The sequence below is a fragment of the Neolamprologus multifasciatus genome, chromosome 19, assembly GCF_963576455.1.
Source record: "Neolamprologus multifasciatus chromosome 19, fNeoMul1.2, whole genome shotgun sequence".
In the NCBI taxonomy this organism is placed as follows: Eukaryota; Metazoa; Chordata; class Actinopteri; order Cichliformes; family Cichlidae; genus Neolamprologus; species Neolamprologus multifasciatus.
The window spans coordinates 10,437,644-10,452,363 of NC_140457.1; the positions used below are offsets into that span (position 1 = coordinate 10,437,644).

The window sequence follows — 14,720 nt, forward strand, 5'->3', positions numbered from 1 at the left end:
TTGCTGCAAAAACAACCACATCTGTCCCTTAAATGAATAATGAGAACATATGAAAACAAGATGAGTGTACAGTTAGTTTAAAATTTTATATGAACTCATAATGAGCATGAAGGTCATGTGATTTTGGGCTTTTAAAGAAGACATTTATGCCCATTATGATATGAATATATATAAACTTCTGACCTCAGCAGTATATATGTTTGGCTTATATCAGAGGTACAGTGTGTTTTTAAATATATGATCTTTTTCGTATTACCACTGCTATTACTACTTACTTATACATGACCAGAGGAATCTACATTATCTGTTTATCCATTAGTAAATGTTCAATCTGTAAAAATGTAGGACAAATATTAATAACAACAGTTTCTCAGGAATTTGTCACATTTAGGACACCAGACATGGTTGGACTGTCCAAATACGAGTCTGTCGTGTAAGCATACATTTGGTATTATAGATCTAGAATGAATTTGTATTACAGAGCTGATTAATCTGTAGTGATCAGTCCTGCTAAACTAACAAAAATATTCTTCATATTACAATAAAATAAATAATATAAGTATAATAAAAAACTGTCTATTATATTGGTCGTTGTTTAGTTTATCCTCATGTTTTCAAAATCAAAATTGAACCCATACTGGTATTTACATTCACCTCATACATTAACTTGCAGATAATATTTTGCACTGTTGCACAGAGTTTACTGACATTCAGCTTAAATGTTTACAGACGAATGGATGTTAGCAAGCAAGCTAATTGTCTCAAAGCAAACAATGCACCGCCGCTGTCTTGAAAGGGGGGGCACGAGAAGCAGAAATGGCGAAGAATGCGCCCTAAATAATGCTTTCAAAAGAAGTTAACTAATATTTTTCGGTCTGGTGACAGGACTTGGACGTATAAACTGCGGTTTAATTTGAAGTAGTCAGCTTTTAGGACCTTACCTTCGCTCGCTGGACGGACGAGAGCGTGATATGAGCCACCTATCGCGAGATGTGAGGTTCTGACGAGATCCACGCCGAGCTACCACTGAGGGTCGCACCTTTCCCTGTCAATCAACCCTTCTCGGTTAATAAAAGTTTGTTCAAATTGTTAAATAGGTGGCATTATGGTAAATTATTTTATTTTAATAACTCAGTGGGATTTTGCCTTTTAAAATAACTAATAAACTATCATAACTAATGAAATTTGATTTAGGAAGTGCGCGTTCCCGAGAGAAAAACAGAAAGAGAAGAAGGGAGAAGGAGACAGTTTTATTTTAGGTGGGTGGATACATTTGCATTGTCGAGCTTTCGGTGTGTATAAGGCTTATTTATCTGTATAGGCATTTTCGATTCCTTACAACGTGTATGTGCTTTATTTCATTAGTTGTTAGTTTGCACTCTGGAGAGCCATACAAAGTGGCGCATTCAAGCAATGGCTATATTTAATATCCACACATCGTAGGCATATCTTTATAGAACTTTGCTGCTATATTTGTTGCGATTTCTGCTCTTCTCGGGTAGGTCTAGGGATTTTTTTTTAATGTCAATGGGACTTTGTTTTTAAAGTGAGCCATACAACATGTATTTAGTTTAGATTATACTTCCATATTAAACGAACTTTCTTCTAATAAAAAATAAATTTCAAAAGAAAGTTTTTATTTTGAAATACATAACGAAAATAGAATATATTTTCCAACATCATATCAGCTATATTTCACTAATGTCTAAGGTATTCGTACCTTTCCAACAAAGCAGTTGGGAGTGGATTTTTGTATGGTTGCTGTTACAACTGCTAGAACCTACAGCTAGATATATAATTGGATTATTTTGTGATAATTCTAGGAAAAATACAGATGATTCATTTAATAAATATACTTCCACAATCTGTAAGACAGTTTCAGCTGCAGCAATAACTAGAATACACATTTATGCATTGTGAAAAAGAAATTAATGAGGAGAGCCTGTTAACTGAAGTTTGGCTGGTGGACCCCCTTCTTTTCATTCCACCATCAATTCATCAATTCCCTCCAAACCTTTCTGGGGAGAACAACCCCCCCCTTAGCCATTTCTGTGCCTTTATCCTCAGCTTCCTGTTCCACCCCGACCCGCTGGGTCTGTGCAGAGGGCAAGTCTGCAAGTAGTTCTTTAAATGGTGAATTTGGAACTTTTCAGGCCCCAGAAAAGCACACACATACACATGTATATCTTATGTGACAATGCAGTAATTAAAACATTGTGTAATTATATATATTGTTCACTAGTTGGCTGTTCATCTTCAAGGGCTTTAGTCATAGACATTTATCATGATCAGTATCAGTAATCCTTAATACACTCTAAGAAATGTCAGGGTGTTTGAGAGCCTGTGAGAAAGAGAGCTCTGTTTTGTAAGAGCTGCTTTTTATTTATTTGTAAAAGGCAGGATTGAGGCACCGTGAGTTTTTGAGGTCTCTTAAGGCAACATTAACAACAAAGTCTTTGAAACGAACACTAAATAATGAAATTGAGAAAATGATTTTGCAACTTCTTGTGAAGTTGTTCAGGTGAAAGTCTCAGGTTCAGCAGAGGACATTGCTGCACATACAGGGTGCTTTGTCCTTGTATATAACCCTAAAAGGACAATCAGAATTGTTATATTTTAAACAGCTACAGCAAATGCAAGACTTGGACATTTGGTACACCAGTAGCCTTTGTTGTTTGTTGCTCTTACAATGACTGTTTCGTAATGGACAATTTGAAATGCGTGGAATAAGATAAGGGTTTTATGTGATTGAACCTTGGACTAGGGTGTCAGTTAAGATGTTGTGATAATGATGTAACATGTTTATACCCGCAAGTCGTTGAGTAACTTTTAAAAGAGTCATAACAAAGGTTATTTGGCATTTAGTAAAATTCTCTTGTCGTTTGAGGCGCAGAGCTGCCATGATGAAAAGCGTCAGGGTTGTGGTTGTTGGAGCTGGCGTGATTGGATTCTCCACTGCTGTGTGCATTGTTGAAGCTCTACCTTTCTGCTCTGTTACTTTGATGGCTGACAAATTCAGCCCGGAAACAACTAGCGACGGAGCTGCTGGGATTTTGTTTGCTGCACAATTTCCAGGTAAGAAAACAGGATCTGTCTCAGAGATTTACACTACAGCTGCACCACATTATGCAATGCATATAAAAATAAAAACGCAGTGCACATTTGCTTTACATGATGCATTTCTCCATCAGATATTCCCTTGCAAAGACAAAGACGCTGGTTCAAGGACAGCTTTGATCACCTGTTGGCCATTGCTCAGTCTCAATGTGCACCAGAAGCTGGAGTAATGCTGAGCTCTGGGTAGCAATTGATACTTGTATACGATGCTGTAAAAGTTGAGTACTTAGCCCGATCCATTGTCAAACAACTGATTTCTCTACTAATTTCTTGCAGCTGGCAAATTTTTAAAGAGGTTCCAGCAGTTAAAAAACCATTCTGGTCAGAGTTTGTGATCGGCTTTCGACTCATGACTGATGTTGAACTGAAACGCTTCCCAGATCACAAGTTTGGTCAGGCTTTCACCACCTTAAAATGCGAATGCTCCACCTACCTGCCATGGCTCGAGAAGAGGTTCATCCCCTACATTAAACTTCTTTTATCACGTCATACTATTATATCCACAAGCTTTTAATTACAAATGAACTCTACTTAATTTAAAGTTTGTCATGTTAACATCATAAATTCCTCTCTAAAGGTTCAGAAAAGCTGGAGGTCAAGTGGAACAGAGGAAAGTCAACAATCTTCAAGAATTGAATAACAGCTTTGATATCATTGTCAACTGCTCCGGTCTCGGCTCCAAAGTATTGGTGGGAGACACACAAGTGTACCCAGTCAGAGGCCAGGTCCTCAAAGTGGAGGCCCCCTGGGTGCAGCACTTCATTAGAGATGGAGATGGGACGACGTACATCTACCCCGGCATACGCAGTGTCACTATAGGCGGGACGAGGCAAGAAGGAGACTGGCGGCTGCAGGTGGACGACAGAGACACTAACGGCATCCTGGAGCGCTGCAGTAGGTTGGAGCCGTCACTCAACAAAGCCAAAATTCTTAGCGAGTGGGTCGGCCTGAGGCCCAGCAGGAAGAACCCAAGGGTGGAGAGGGAAGTGGTAGAGCTGCAGGGCCGGCCGGTGCCTGTGGTCCACAACTATGGCCACGGGGGTTGGGGAGTTACCCTCGCCTGGGGTACTGCTCTGGACACACTGGGGCTGGTCAAACAGTCCCTTCATGAAATGGCCCCACAGCCTAAACTGTGAACACATTCTAAATCCCACTTCTACTCAGGGCTACTAACACAACCTAAGCTAAGCACAGACAGAACACTTAGTAGATTTAGAGTAGATTTTACATTAAAAAAAAAGACTATATATAAGAAACATTTATGGAAATATAATTATTTAATAATTTAATTTAACAGTGGTGGAGTTTTAATTTAACTAATCGTTAATAGGTTTTTAGGATATATACCCCTCATTACATCTTTCTGTAACAGTACTGTAAAAACATCAGATTTATTTAAGAAAAAACATTTACTGCTGTTATTTTTATGCTTATAATACATAAGAACATTTTCTGTATCACTATTTAGTGGAGATGTTTTGCATTGTCTGGAAACATTCATTTTGTTATCATAAAAGCTGATTGCCTGTTAATAATTTTAGGTTCCTTTCACAGCAGATGTTTTGATTGGGGTGTTCCTAATATAATGAAAAAGGCCTCTGGTTCAGCAACCCCACAGTGTGACATTGTGTCAATAAACCCTGAAAAAGAAACGGCTTATTGCTTTTCTAGTTTGCGCCCATACTTTGCCATCTGGGGCAAAATTGTCTGTATAGGCCAGCTGTCATTATTATATTATATATTTATATATAAACACAACAACAACAAAAAACACTCAGTTCATATTAACAGTTTGAAAACGTTCCATTACAGTGAACCCAGAATGAGTAAATTATTCATGAATGCTTTGTGTTGAAAAATGACAACTGAGCGAGCGCTGCTTGTGTAACTGTTGGACTTTGCACAGGTCCACTGCAGAGACAAACCAGATTCAGCTGAATGGAGATCACTGAAACTGTGACCGAGGGGGTCAGTAGCTACATGAATGTGGTTTAACAGCGTAAGCACAGACCTTCACGTTTCCACTTTGTTATATTTTCTTTAAAACCTGTGGTTACATTTTCAGAATTTCCATTTAGCTAAAAAAAACACAACTGTAAAGTCAAACCTTTCTGTACTGCACTTACTGTACAGACCTTGTTAGAAACCGGCTCCACCGCCAGATTTACTTCTTAGTTCTTTTCGTTTCAGCCGACAAGCTTCAGAAGTGGCTGAAACTGAAGCACCCTTCCTTTCTCCTAGAAAGATGTGCTCTCTGTCGGGCATTACTGTCGGTAAGCGCTCTCGCTCTGGGTTTAATAAGGAAGGTGCAGCTACATGGTCATTGGACCTTTTGGGTGGAGCTGTGGGTGGCAGCTCTGGGTGTGCCTGCTGTGTTGCTGTGCTGGTACATGCAGCAGTGCATGATGTCCTACATAAAGCATGGGAGGATGGACGCACGTCTGTCAGTGGTTTTTTCGTGCTCTTTTTGTACAGATTTAAGTCTTTAGGGCGGAGGAGGAGTCTTCTCTTCTGATCTTTGTGGAGAATCGTCAGGGAGAAGCAGTGGCGTAGCGGAGTCTGTGCTGCGTTTCTTCTTAGCTCCATGCAGCTGTGGCTCCTAGCAAAGGATCTGCTCTGAATACAATCTTTTATTGAGCTCAAACCGCGCTTTGGGAGGTTAGGATGGACATGGGGGAAGCATCTGGGTTTACTGTGGGATGAAGACTTGGGGGGCAGGGGGAGGACAGGGTACTCTGGGGATGGGAGGTGGCTGGACTCAAAGCCAGATGAAGATCTGCTGACGGTCGAGCGTGTCTTTTTGCCCCTTCCTGAAATAAACAAGTGGAGTGTGCGCAGATCATACAGCTGCCAGGCAGTTGTGACATGTATCTGGGTTAAACACAACAGCAGCAGAGCAGGGAGTCTTGGAAAGTGTCTACTTTGAAATGACACCAAAGAGAAAAAAGTCAAAACAAGCAGCTAAATGTGCACTAAAATGAACGATGGGTAAAAGAAAAGCAGCAAGCAGTCAGTTGTGGTAAAGCATGGAGCGATTTATTCCTCACACTCAACCACGACAGAAGCACACTTCAGAAAATGCTTTGACTTCAGGGCCTAAACGTGCCACACTTCAATGAGAAGTTGGTTAAACATTTTAAAGTAGCCCTCTGCATTTTTGTGCATTTACAATGAGACAAAATGCCTTATTTTAAACACTTACACTGTTAAGTAAATATTTTAATTCTGCTGCAATATGCAGTCTTCAGGCACGTGATAAAATATTGTGCAACATTAGGTTTTACTGGACTAAAAAAAAACATCAGAATCTTAAAGGAAATACACTTTAAGGTGAGGCTGATCATACATCGTACTCCAATCACGTGACATTCAGAAAGCACAGCTCTTTGCATTTCGACAGTTTGTAGACTTAAGTCTAAAGAGAAAAACCACTGTAAGCATGATACAGCTGTGAATAAAGCGAGCACTTACAGCAAAAATGTACTGTTTTTAATGTAAGTAGACCTAAAGCTTGTTTAAACACTCATCACACAACAGCCACCACTTTCAGCAAATGCAAAAACCACCACACAAGTCAACACTGCGGATCTATTTGTAGATCTGCAAGCTGCTCTGCACGCAGCTTCTTCCAAGGCCTGAAAAATGTCACTGCTAAGCTCAACATCAAGTAAGTAAACTTGCTAGCCCCTTGTTACCTGTCCTCTGTATTATGTTGAGAAGGCAAGTGATGCCAACTTTCAGAAGCACTGAACAGACAAGTGACCGCAAAACAGTTTGATTCAGTGATGCAGAAACGGAAAAAAAGTATGACGATGCTTGAGGAGGAAAAAAAACGAAAACATGAAGCGCTAGAAGTAAATGCGACGACAGCAGAGTCTTTCCAGAAGAGCATGGAAACGGAGTCTGGTGGATTGGAATGCTTGAGCTGGAGAGTCTAGACAGGGATGAGGCAGAGGAGGGCTGAAGAAGCGTACAGTGTTCACAGGCGGGTCAGGTTGTCATTACCGTTCTCCAGGTTCTCGTTACTCTCGTAGCAGCCAGAGTCTCGTGGGGAGTCTCCCAAGAGGCCACGCCTGTCCAGCAGCAGCTTCTCCTGTGAGCTTTCAGACTGACCGCTTCGCTCTGGGTCGCTGCTTCCTGCAATGCACAACGCCGCCACCAGGGGCATGACAGTCAAAAGCTGTGACTTCCAGGTCATTCTTTCCGATGGCCAGCAGGGGGCAACTACTCAGACTTGGTTAGAAGAAAAAATACCCCTTTGTGACCTCAAACAATTTCCTGATATTATGGTCCCAGTTGCTAGTTTCAAGCCATACATGAATTAAATGGTAAAATTTTGCAAATTACAGTGGCTATTTGAGTTAAAGAGGATTATGCAGGATTTGTTCATTTATTCTTGAAAATTTAACTATTAAACCATGAGATGCATCAACAACAGAAAAAATGTCTACAGAAGCTGAAACCAAACTCAGACTGTGTGTCTACTGCAGACACAGTATTTAGATACTGAGCTGTACATCTAAACCCTCAAATATTCTAATTTGAAATGTGGCCCTTGGATTGAGGACATTTCTATGATAGAGCGAGACTTTCTGTTGTTTGTCTGACCCACCATCATATTCTTGCAGCAGCTCCACAGCGGTGAGCAGCACGGCTCTGTGTTGCGAGTCTGTGATGTTGAGTTCGTCCAGGTCCTCCTCCTCTAGCAACTTAAATGTGTCTAGATCCTCGTAACCGTTAAAAAGAAACGTGGGGAGGTGCTCCTGTAGAAAGGCGTTAATAAAAAGGTGCACAAACAGATCCATTAAAATATGTAAGAGGGATGCCATTTGAGCATGCACATCTTGCAAAACAAATATGAAGTTAGCTTAACTTAAAATTTTCCCAACACATGAAACATGAAAATGAAAAGTAATCAATTTAAGCTACAGGTAAAATTTGTAAGTTTGACATTTTAGAAAATACTCCTATTGGCCTGCTGTGAGTAAGGTGAAGCTTAAGACAAAGGAGAGGGAAGCATCATACAAAATAAAGGCAAATCTCACTAACATGTTAAAACTCTTAATATAACTATCACTTTTATACTTCCATATAACTTAACTATCATATCTAGTTGCTTTTGCACTTTATTTCCCCATGGATTTAACAAACAGTATGTAACACTTTACTAGTGAGGAGGTGGGGGAATAATATTAGTCTGTACAGATTTGAAGGTGGTTGCTGTTATCAAAATTCAAAAAGAAAGCAAGTAAGTGTACTTCCCCTAAATGTCAAACTGTTCCTTTAAATAGAGCTAAAACCAATCACATGCAAGTATTTTAGTCACTGCTTTTAATCACAAATGCACGCCTTTCTTTACTTTGAGGTTGATGCGATCAAGCAGTTCCTCCACAGAGGTGGGTTTGGGTTGCCGGGCCTTTCTCCTCCTGCGTGTTTTCTTGGGCTTCACCTCCTCTTCGTTCAGAACATCCACATAAATGAACTTGAAGGTTCCGACTTTACCGTTGAGCATGCCCATCCACGTACCCATCGGAGGCTTACTAATGACATCGATGATGTCTCCGCTCTGCGAATCGAGATAAGCTGAGCTTGAGTTTTTTTGTTTTTCAGTACGAGCTCATATCTAAGTAGTGAGCAATATAACAGAGCCTACCTTCAGCTTTAGGGAGTCGGTGTCATAGGGACTTGGAGTGAAATCTGTGTGAACCAGAGCACGTCCACAGAAGGGTCCACGGTAAGGCAGCTCGTCTTCCTCTCCATCCTCAGACTTCACACTCTCTCTGTTGCTGTTGGAGGAGTCGGTGGTGCCCACCGTCTGACCACCTGCACGAATCAGAAAAGAAGACATCACATCAAGACCACAAGTTATCATGGGTCTGTTAGTATCTGACAAATATTATAAATGTTCTTCTTTACTTGAGGAGTTACAGTTTTTTTTTAACCACAGATGAATACAGCGAGATCAGAACGTTTAGACTACTTCAAAGGCGATAAACATCAAGTTTAAACAAATACCGAGAGTTATTAGAATATACACGACACACAGACATACTCATGGAACTCTGTCCGCTGAGCGAACTCCTCAGGCTTTCCACGGACCCTCCTGGCTTCAGTTTGGGCTTCTCCAAAGAGTCCGAGTCTGTCTGAGGCGAGTGAGGGCAGCTGGAAGAGCGATCTGGACTTGACTGGAAGATATAAGGACAAAAAATATTCATTACGCCTGCTTAACAATCCTCACACCCATACTTTACAATGATAACACACATAAATGCTTCTAAAAACATACCTGCTCAGAGAGAGAACTATGGTATCGCTTGGAAATGTGTTTGCGCATCGTCTCTCTCACAGACTTGACTTTTTTACCCAGAGAGATACGAGGTGTTGGTGGGAATTTAACGCCATCTCTCAAATCCCCGTCTCCAGTTTTGATCTAATTTACAAGCACAGAGAAGTAAAGAGGATGGAATTAAGTAAATGAGGTTAAACTTATAATTCATATTTATTTAGATAGCTTTAGGATTCCTTGCACAGCTTATATGTTTTAATAAATCTTGTGTACTTCATATTTATACTTCATAATCTCATATTTACTTTCATATCTGTGTCACAAATCTTTATGGCTCTCTATTTAATTTCATCGTTTTTGATCCATTCTTGTTGCACACAGTGGGCTACACAATACTGCGTATATTCTCTACATATTACAGACAATAAAGTTGACTTTGATTCAGGTCACATTTAGTGCCACATACAGTGTTATCGTTCTCAGGGCTGACTGCAGTCACTGAGCGGTTGGTCAGGTCAAATCCTCCAAAGCTAGAAGCTCTCTGTGAAAAAACAAGAGAAAGCAAGAAATGAGATTTTAGAGCACGGTTGGAAAGTCTTCTGCTGCAGGTGCAATTTTTTCCCACCATTTATGCTTTTAAGACACAAGAATAACAACATAAGGCTGACATAGAGAAATGAATAAATAAAAAGACAGTGTTATGTAAAATGTACACGTCTATTGGTTTGTTAGTTCCTGGAGTTGCTTATTATTCATTCTTAAATAGACTTCAACTATGTTTACGTTTAACCAGGATCAGTGATGGTGTATGGTACCACTGATAGGCACCAGTCTTGTTTAGTTAAGCATTAATCCTGAGTTTCTGTACAAATACAAGACAACAAGAAGATAAGAATAAGAGTCTATTATGTACAAACTGTGACATGTTTAGGAATTTAGAACTTTATGTGAGTGTGCCTTTAAGCCAGTCAGACTCTCTTTCAAACTAAAGGCCAGTTTAAATGGGCAGTTTGTTGTTGCCTCATTGAGACGCTTAAATAATGGTACCAATGGTGCAAACTCACTAACAATGGAGGTGAAAAGATTCGTTACTAAACAACAATCTAGACTGCAGTCTTTATTTAAATGCGCCTGTGTACTCACCCCGTGGTGACTGAGTGGGTTGAGGACCGGGTGACGCAGCGCGCCATCGGTCACCGAGCGTGCAATTTTGGGTTCCTCACTGCAGCCCTCTGTTTCAGAAAAGGAAGAGCCTTCACCTGGCTCCCTCACCTCCCCTGCTATGTTGGTCTCCTGGTGAATAGGGCTACCACTAGACTTGCTCAAGGTCTGGAAGGTCTTTTGGCTACTGCAGGTGTCCACGCTGCTGGTTGACGGCGAGGTGGTCAGGCTGTCCGGGTCTCGGTTATAGGAGAGTTGCTCCTGCAGAGTTGAAGCCAGGAAGTCCACTGGACAGACTAAAGGTTTCCTCTGCAAACCTGAATATAGAGAGATGCTGGCATCTCCACAGGGAAGGCCGTCTGCATTCAGACTCTCTGGTGGGTAAAAAGAGAATAGAAGAGAGTTTATTAACAAATCTAATACAATCAGCAACTGCATTTATTAATTATTTGACAATAGCTGCAATTTGTGAGCCATTCATGGTCAATACTAAAGAAATAAGATTGTTACAGCATCTACTGCTTCAGAGAGCTTTTCCAATCTGCCAATAAAACTGTATTTGATACTTTTATGTTTGGAAACTTGCCAGATTGTGGTTTTTTGAGCATTATTTAAAGCAGGGGAAAAGTAAAAACATGCTATAAATATGCCACATAAATGCCACATTCAGCACCGCGGTGTGCCACACTGCTTCCTCTACCACATTAGATACTATCTGAGAGTAGTTTTAGTACCCTCTGCTCCAGGCCTCTTAGACTCATCAATCCTGATCAGCTTCTTCTTCGTTTTCCGGGTTGAGTTGACCAGCTTGTGGAGCCTCCTGAATGTGACAGATTCCTCTTGTTCGTTGTCTGACAGGTCGCAGGGCTGATGGAAAAGAATAGTAAGAACTGTATTAATAGACAACATCTGTAAGGTGAACAACACTTTGGCTCTGAGGCCTAATATTCTCAGTAGGTCAGAAGATATTATGCAACACTTTTGCTTTTTGTATACTACAGTGTGCAAACCTAAAAATGTGAGCCATCTTAATTACTCTCATTTCTAGTAACTCATCAGCGTACTTGCTGTGGATGCTTTGCAACTATTTGTTGTAGAAGCTTGTAGCTTAATATAAATATATGTGGTAGGAAACCACAGTGATGACACTGGGGCCCCGTGCAGAGAGCTAACACATACACAGTGGGCCACAGCAGACTAAAAAAAAGCCTTCTATGTACGGAAAATTAAATAGCTATCTGCTTGGAAATCACCTTAACCATTATCTGAAAATATCAGTGGTGCATTTGCAGTCTTGGGTCATGCATGCTGAGCATTATCTGCTGACCATAACATCAGCGGCATGCATCTCTCAGAACAGACATCATGAGACCAAATGAAAGCTGATTAGCAGCTTGAAATATACAATAGAAGTTCAGAGTTAGAAGGATTTTTATTTTACAAAGGTCACATAAATACAAAAAAGAGAAAAGTGAGATTGATACATATAGTCAAGAGAAACAGTCAGGCCATACAGACTAATGTGAAAAATGTGCCCTGAACCTGAGCCCCCTAATCACCCCACCCACGCATAATAGAGCTGCAGCCTGCATAGCAGAGCCCTGTGCTGAATCCACCCGCTCACCACAGCACAATAGGGGGTTAGGGCTTTGACAGCAATGAATAGAAGCTCATCCAATGCCCTGCAGTTGGGAAAGGACCCTGAGCTGCAGGGCTTTAGAGGGGCCCTGGTTCATCATCGGGACAGAGCGAAAAAGAAAAGGGCACTGTCAACGCCTCAGCAGTATTGGCACGGGTAAATTGGAGGTCCTCATGCACAACACACTGTCTGAAGTAGTGATTCAGCATTAAAAAGCAAATAAGATGCCCTTAGAGACTTACGTTACAGCTGAACGACTCATTTGGGGTACTGAAGGGATCAGTGGACTCTGTGAGATCAGCCTTGTATGTCTGTCTGTTTTGTATTTCAAACTCCTTCAGCTGCAAAAAAAGAATGAGCCTGTTAGTTAATGATGTAGATTTAGAGTCTATTATGAGGAGCCAATCAGTCAAAGAGGAAGTAATCCTGGAAAATGTAGTATGTAGTATTTTATGATGAATTATAAAAATTGCATGATATTCACTGTGCAGATTAAACCCTAGTTTGACCACATATCTGCATAAGAAAGATTAAATCGCACCAGGACTTTTTTTCGTGATGCATGGATACAAAGTTTCCTACAATATGATAACACTTTCTTGTAGTTTATCCATAAAAATGTGTGTCCCCCCCCCCCCCCACAAGGTCAAAATAACACAGCAGCTGGATAATCTAAAGTTGAGTTTCTCTGGGATGCAGAACATCCTACCCGTGCCAGGGCTTCCTCTATGGAGATCATGTTTTCCTTCACCATCATCATCAGCTGAATTCGCTCCTCATCGCTCATCGTAACTTCACTGGCCACAAACCCAACATCATCACCTGCAAAAATTAGCAATGACACCTGACATTAACGAACACGACGAAACACAACGAAATTTAAGAAACATTCTTAATGTCAAAAAAATCAAAAGCAATTTTTTGTGTTTATTTGAGGTACCTTTTGAAATCTGACGAACGACACCCTTCTGGGACTTCTTGAAACTTTGCCAAAAAGACTTGCTCTTTCGTTTTCCATCCCATTTTCCTATAACATATAAACCAATTTTAGCACAGGAGAAATTAAAAAAACAACAACAACAAAACAGATTCAAAGTATAATCACCCCAAATTGATAAACAGGTAAACAATAAAGTAGTATGGTAAGGGAAAGAATTCCCTCCATTTCTCCAGAAGAAATAAATGAACAAATCTTAGTGGTGATTAGGAAGGATTAAGTGTGTAAATGAACATGTGAAAACTCATATTTATTTAACATAGAATAAAAAATGAGTACATGACAATAAAACAAAATATACCAGTCAAGTTTGGACTTACCTCCTGATCCATCGTCCGAGCTGGATTTGTGAACAGGAAACCTAAAAATTAACAAAAAATATTCAGTTACCCAGAAAAGCTCAAATAAAAAACAAACAAACATCAAACTAAAGAACACGACACTACCTGCTGTCCAAAGTTATTTTCTTCATCTTTTTTACTGCTATCCTACCATTTCCCCTAACAACTCAACTTCAGACTAAAAAAAAATTAAATCAAAAATAAACTGAAATAAAAAAACAAACAAACAAAAAACACACTGTGCCTCAAGACACTAGCATCACATTAGAGGCAAATCAAACAGACTGGCTCGCTCTTGGCCGATGAACACCGATCAGTGCTCTGCGTCCATCTCTGGAACAATGGAGCCCTGTTCTTGTCCGTTTGGGGTTTTGCAGCAGCGGCGGCACCAACGTGGCCTCTGCATTCCCTGCACACTTTCACTCTCTCTTTCTGCCTCTCTCTTCATCTCTCTTGACTGTTTGTTTGTGTCCGTCTTTCTCACAGCCTCTCTCTGTTCACGCTTGTTTGTGGTCATTCACTTTGAAGCCAGATCAAGTTTATGCTTTTAAATCGGACGTCACGGGTTTGTTTCTGATTATAGAGTTGCTTAGTAATATTTTAAATGCTAACTGCTTTGTTTGTTTTGTTATTGATTTGTATTTGTTGTGTGTCAGCCTGGTTTAAGGTTACTGTATCCAGAGTACGCAGGTACTGTGCAAAAGTCTTATGCTTCTTAACTTTTCTTTATATTTTGCTAGGAAAATTGGAAAATGGGTGCAGCAACTGAACGATGTGCAAACAGAGTTTATTTAGGCCTGTGTCAGGCTGACAACCTGTGCAGTATGAACCCCGCTTCTCGCCCTATAGTAGCTGGGGTAGTCTCCAGCCCTCTGCAACCCTGAATTGGATTAGCAGAAGCGAATGGATGTATGTACAATTCCACTCAGCTTTAAAGCTGATATTTGGTATGACCACCTTTATTCTTAAAAAGTCTGGACTCTCTCAGGTGAGCTTCCTTGTAATCTCTTTAACTATTCTTCAGAAATAGTTCTCGGCGGTTCTTAAAGGACATTAACAGCTCTTCTCTGGATGTTGGCTGGCCTTTCAAGATGATCCCACACTGCTTGTTGAGTGGTTGAGGTCCTGATATGTGTTCCATTGTGCGTTTTTCTATCCAGGTATGCTTTTACAGTATTG

At 40.5% G+C, this 14,720-nt stretch overlaps 2 protein-coding genes across 6 annotated transcripts in view; one reads left to right on the forward strand and one right to left on the reverse strand.

The window, feature by feature from the left end:
• The first annotated feature begins 1,003 nt into the window (after positions 1-1,003).
• On the forward strand, positions 1,004-7,356 carry ddo (D-aspartate oxidase). 2 transcript variants are annotated; one of them, XM_085144083.1, is made up of 6 exons: positions 1,004-1,065; positions 1,195-1,259; positions 2,888-3,075; positions 3,192-3,300; positions 3,394-3,570; positions 3,695-7,356. In XM_085144083.1, exons 3-6 carry the CDS (start codon positions 2,901-2,903, stop codon positions 4,251-4,253), a joined length of 1,020 nt encoding a protein of 339 aa, XP_085000209.1. In that variant the 5' UTR covers positions 1,004-1,065; positions 1,195-1,259; positions 2,888-2,900; the 3' UTR covers positions 4,254-7,356. The 2 variants fall into 2 exon arrangements, with proteins under 2 accessions (XP_085000209.1, XP_085000208.1); XM_085144082.1 differs by having other exon boundaries at positions 1,053-1,065; positions 2,894-3,075.
• Positions 2,892-14,720, reverse strand: part of sash1b (SAM and SH3 domain containing 1b) — a 57,190-nt gene continuing 45,361 nt past the window's right edge. For 3 of the 4 annotated variants that reach the window (XM_085144061.1, XM_085144060.1, XM_085144062.1), the window contains 14 exons: positions 13,521-13,561; positions 13,144-13,230; positions 12,913-13,025; positions 12,446-12,544; positions 11,299-11,431; positions 10,547-10,938; positions 9,870-9,944; positions 9,404-9,547; positions 9,170-9,302; positions 8,771-8,940; positions 8,477-8,683; positions 7,730-7,880; positions 7,123-7,254; positions 2,892-5,927 (listed from right to left, as the gene is read on the reverse strand). In XM_085144061.1, the coding sequence (XP_085000187.1) occupies positions 5,257-5,927; positions 7,123-7,254; positions 7,730-7,880; positions 8,477-8,683; positions 8,771-8,940; positions 9,170-9,302; positions 9,404-9,547; positions 9,870-9,944; positions 10,547-10,938; positions 11,299-11,431; positions 12,446-12,544; positions 12,913-13,025; positions 13,144-13,230; positions 13,521-13,561 (2,548 nt within the window). In that variant the 3' untranslated portion in view covers positions 2,892-5,256. Of the gene's footprint in view, positions 5,928-7,096; positions 7,255-7,729; positions 7,881-8,476; positions 8,684-8,770; positions 8,941-9,169; positions 9,303-9,403; positions 9,548-9,869; positions 9,945-10,546; positions 10,939-11,298; positions 11,432-12,445; positions 12,545-12,912; positions 13,026-13,143; positions 13,231-13,520; positions 13,562-14,720 lie in introns of those variants that run through there. The other variant, XM_085144063.1, reaches the window with a different exon arrangement.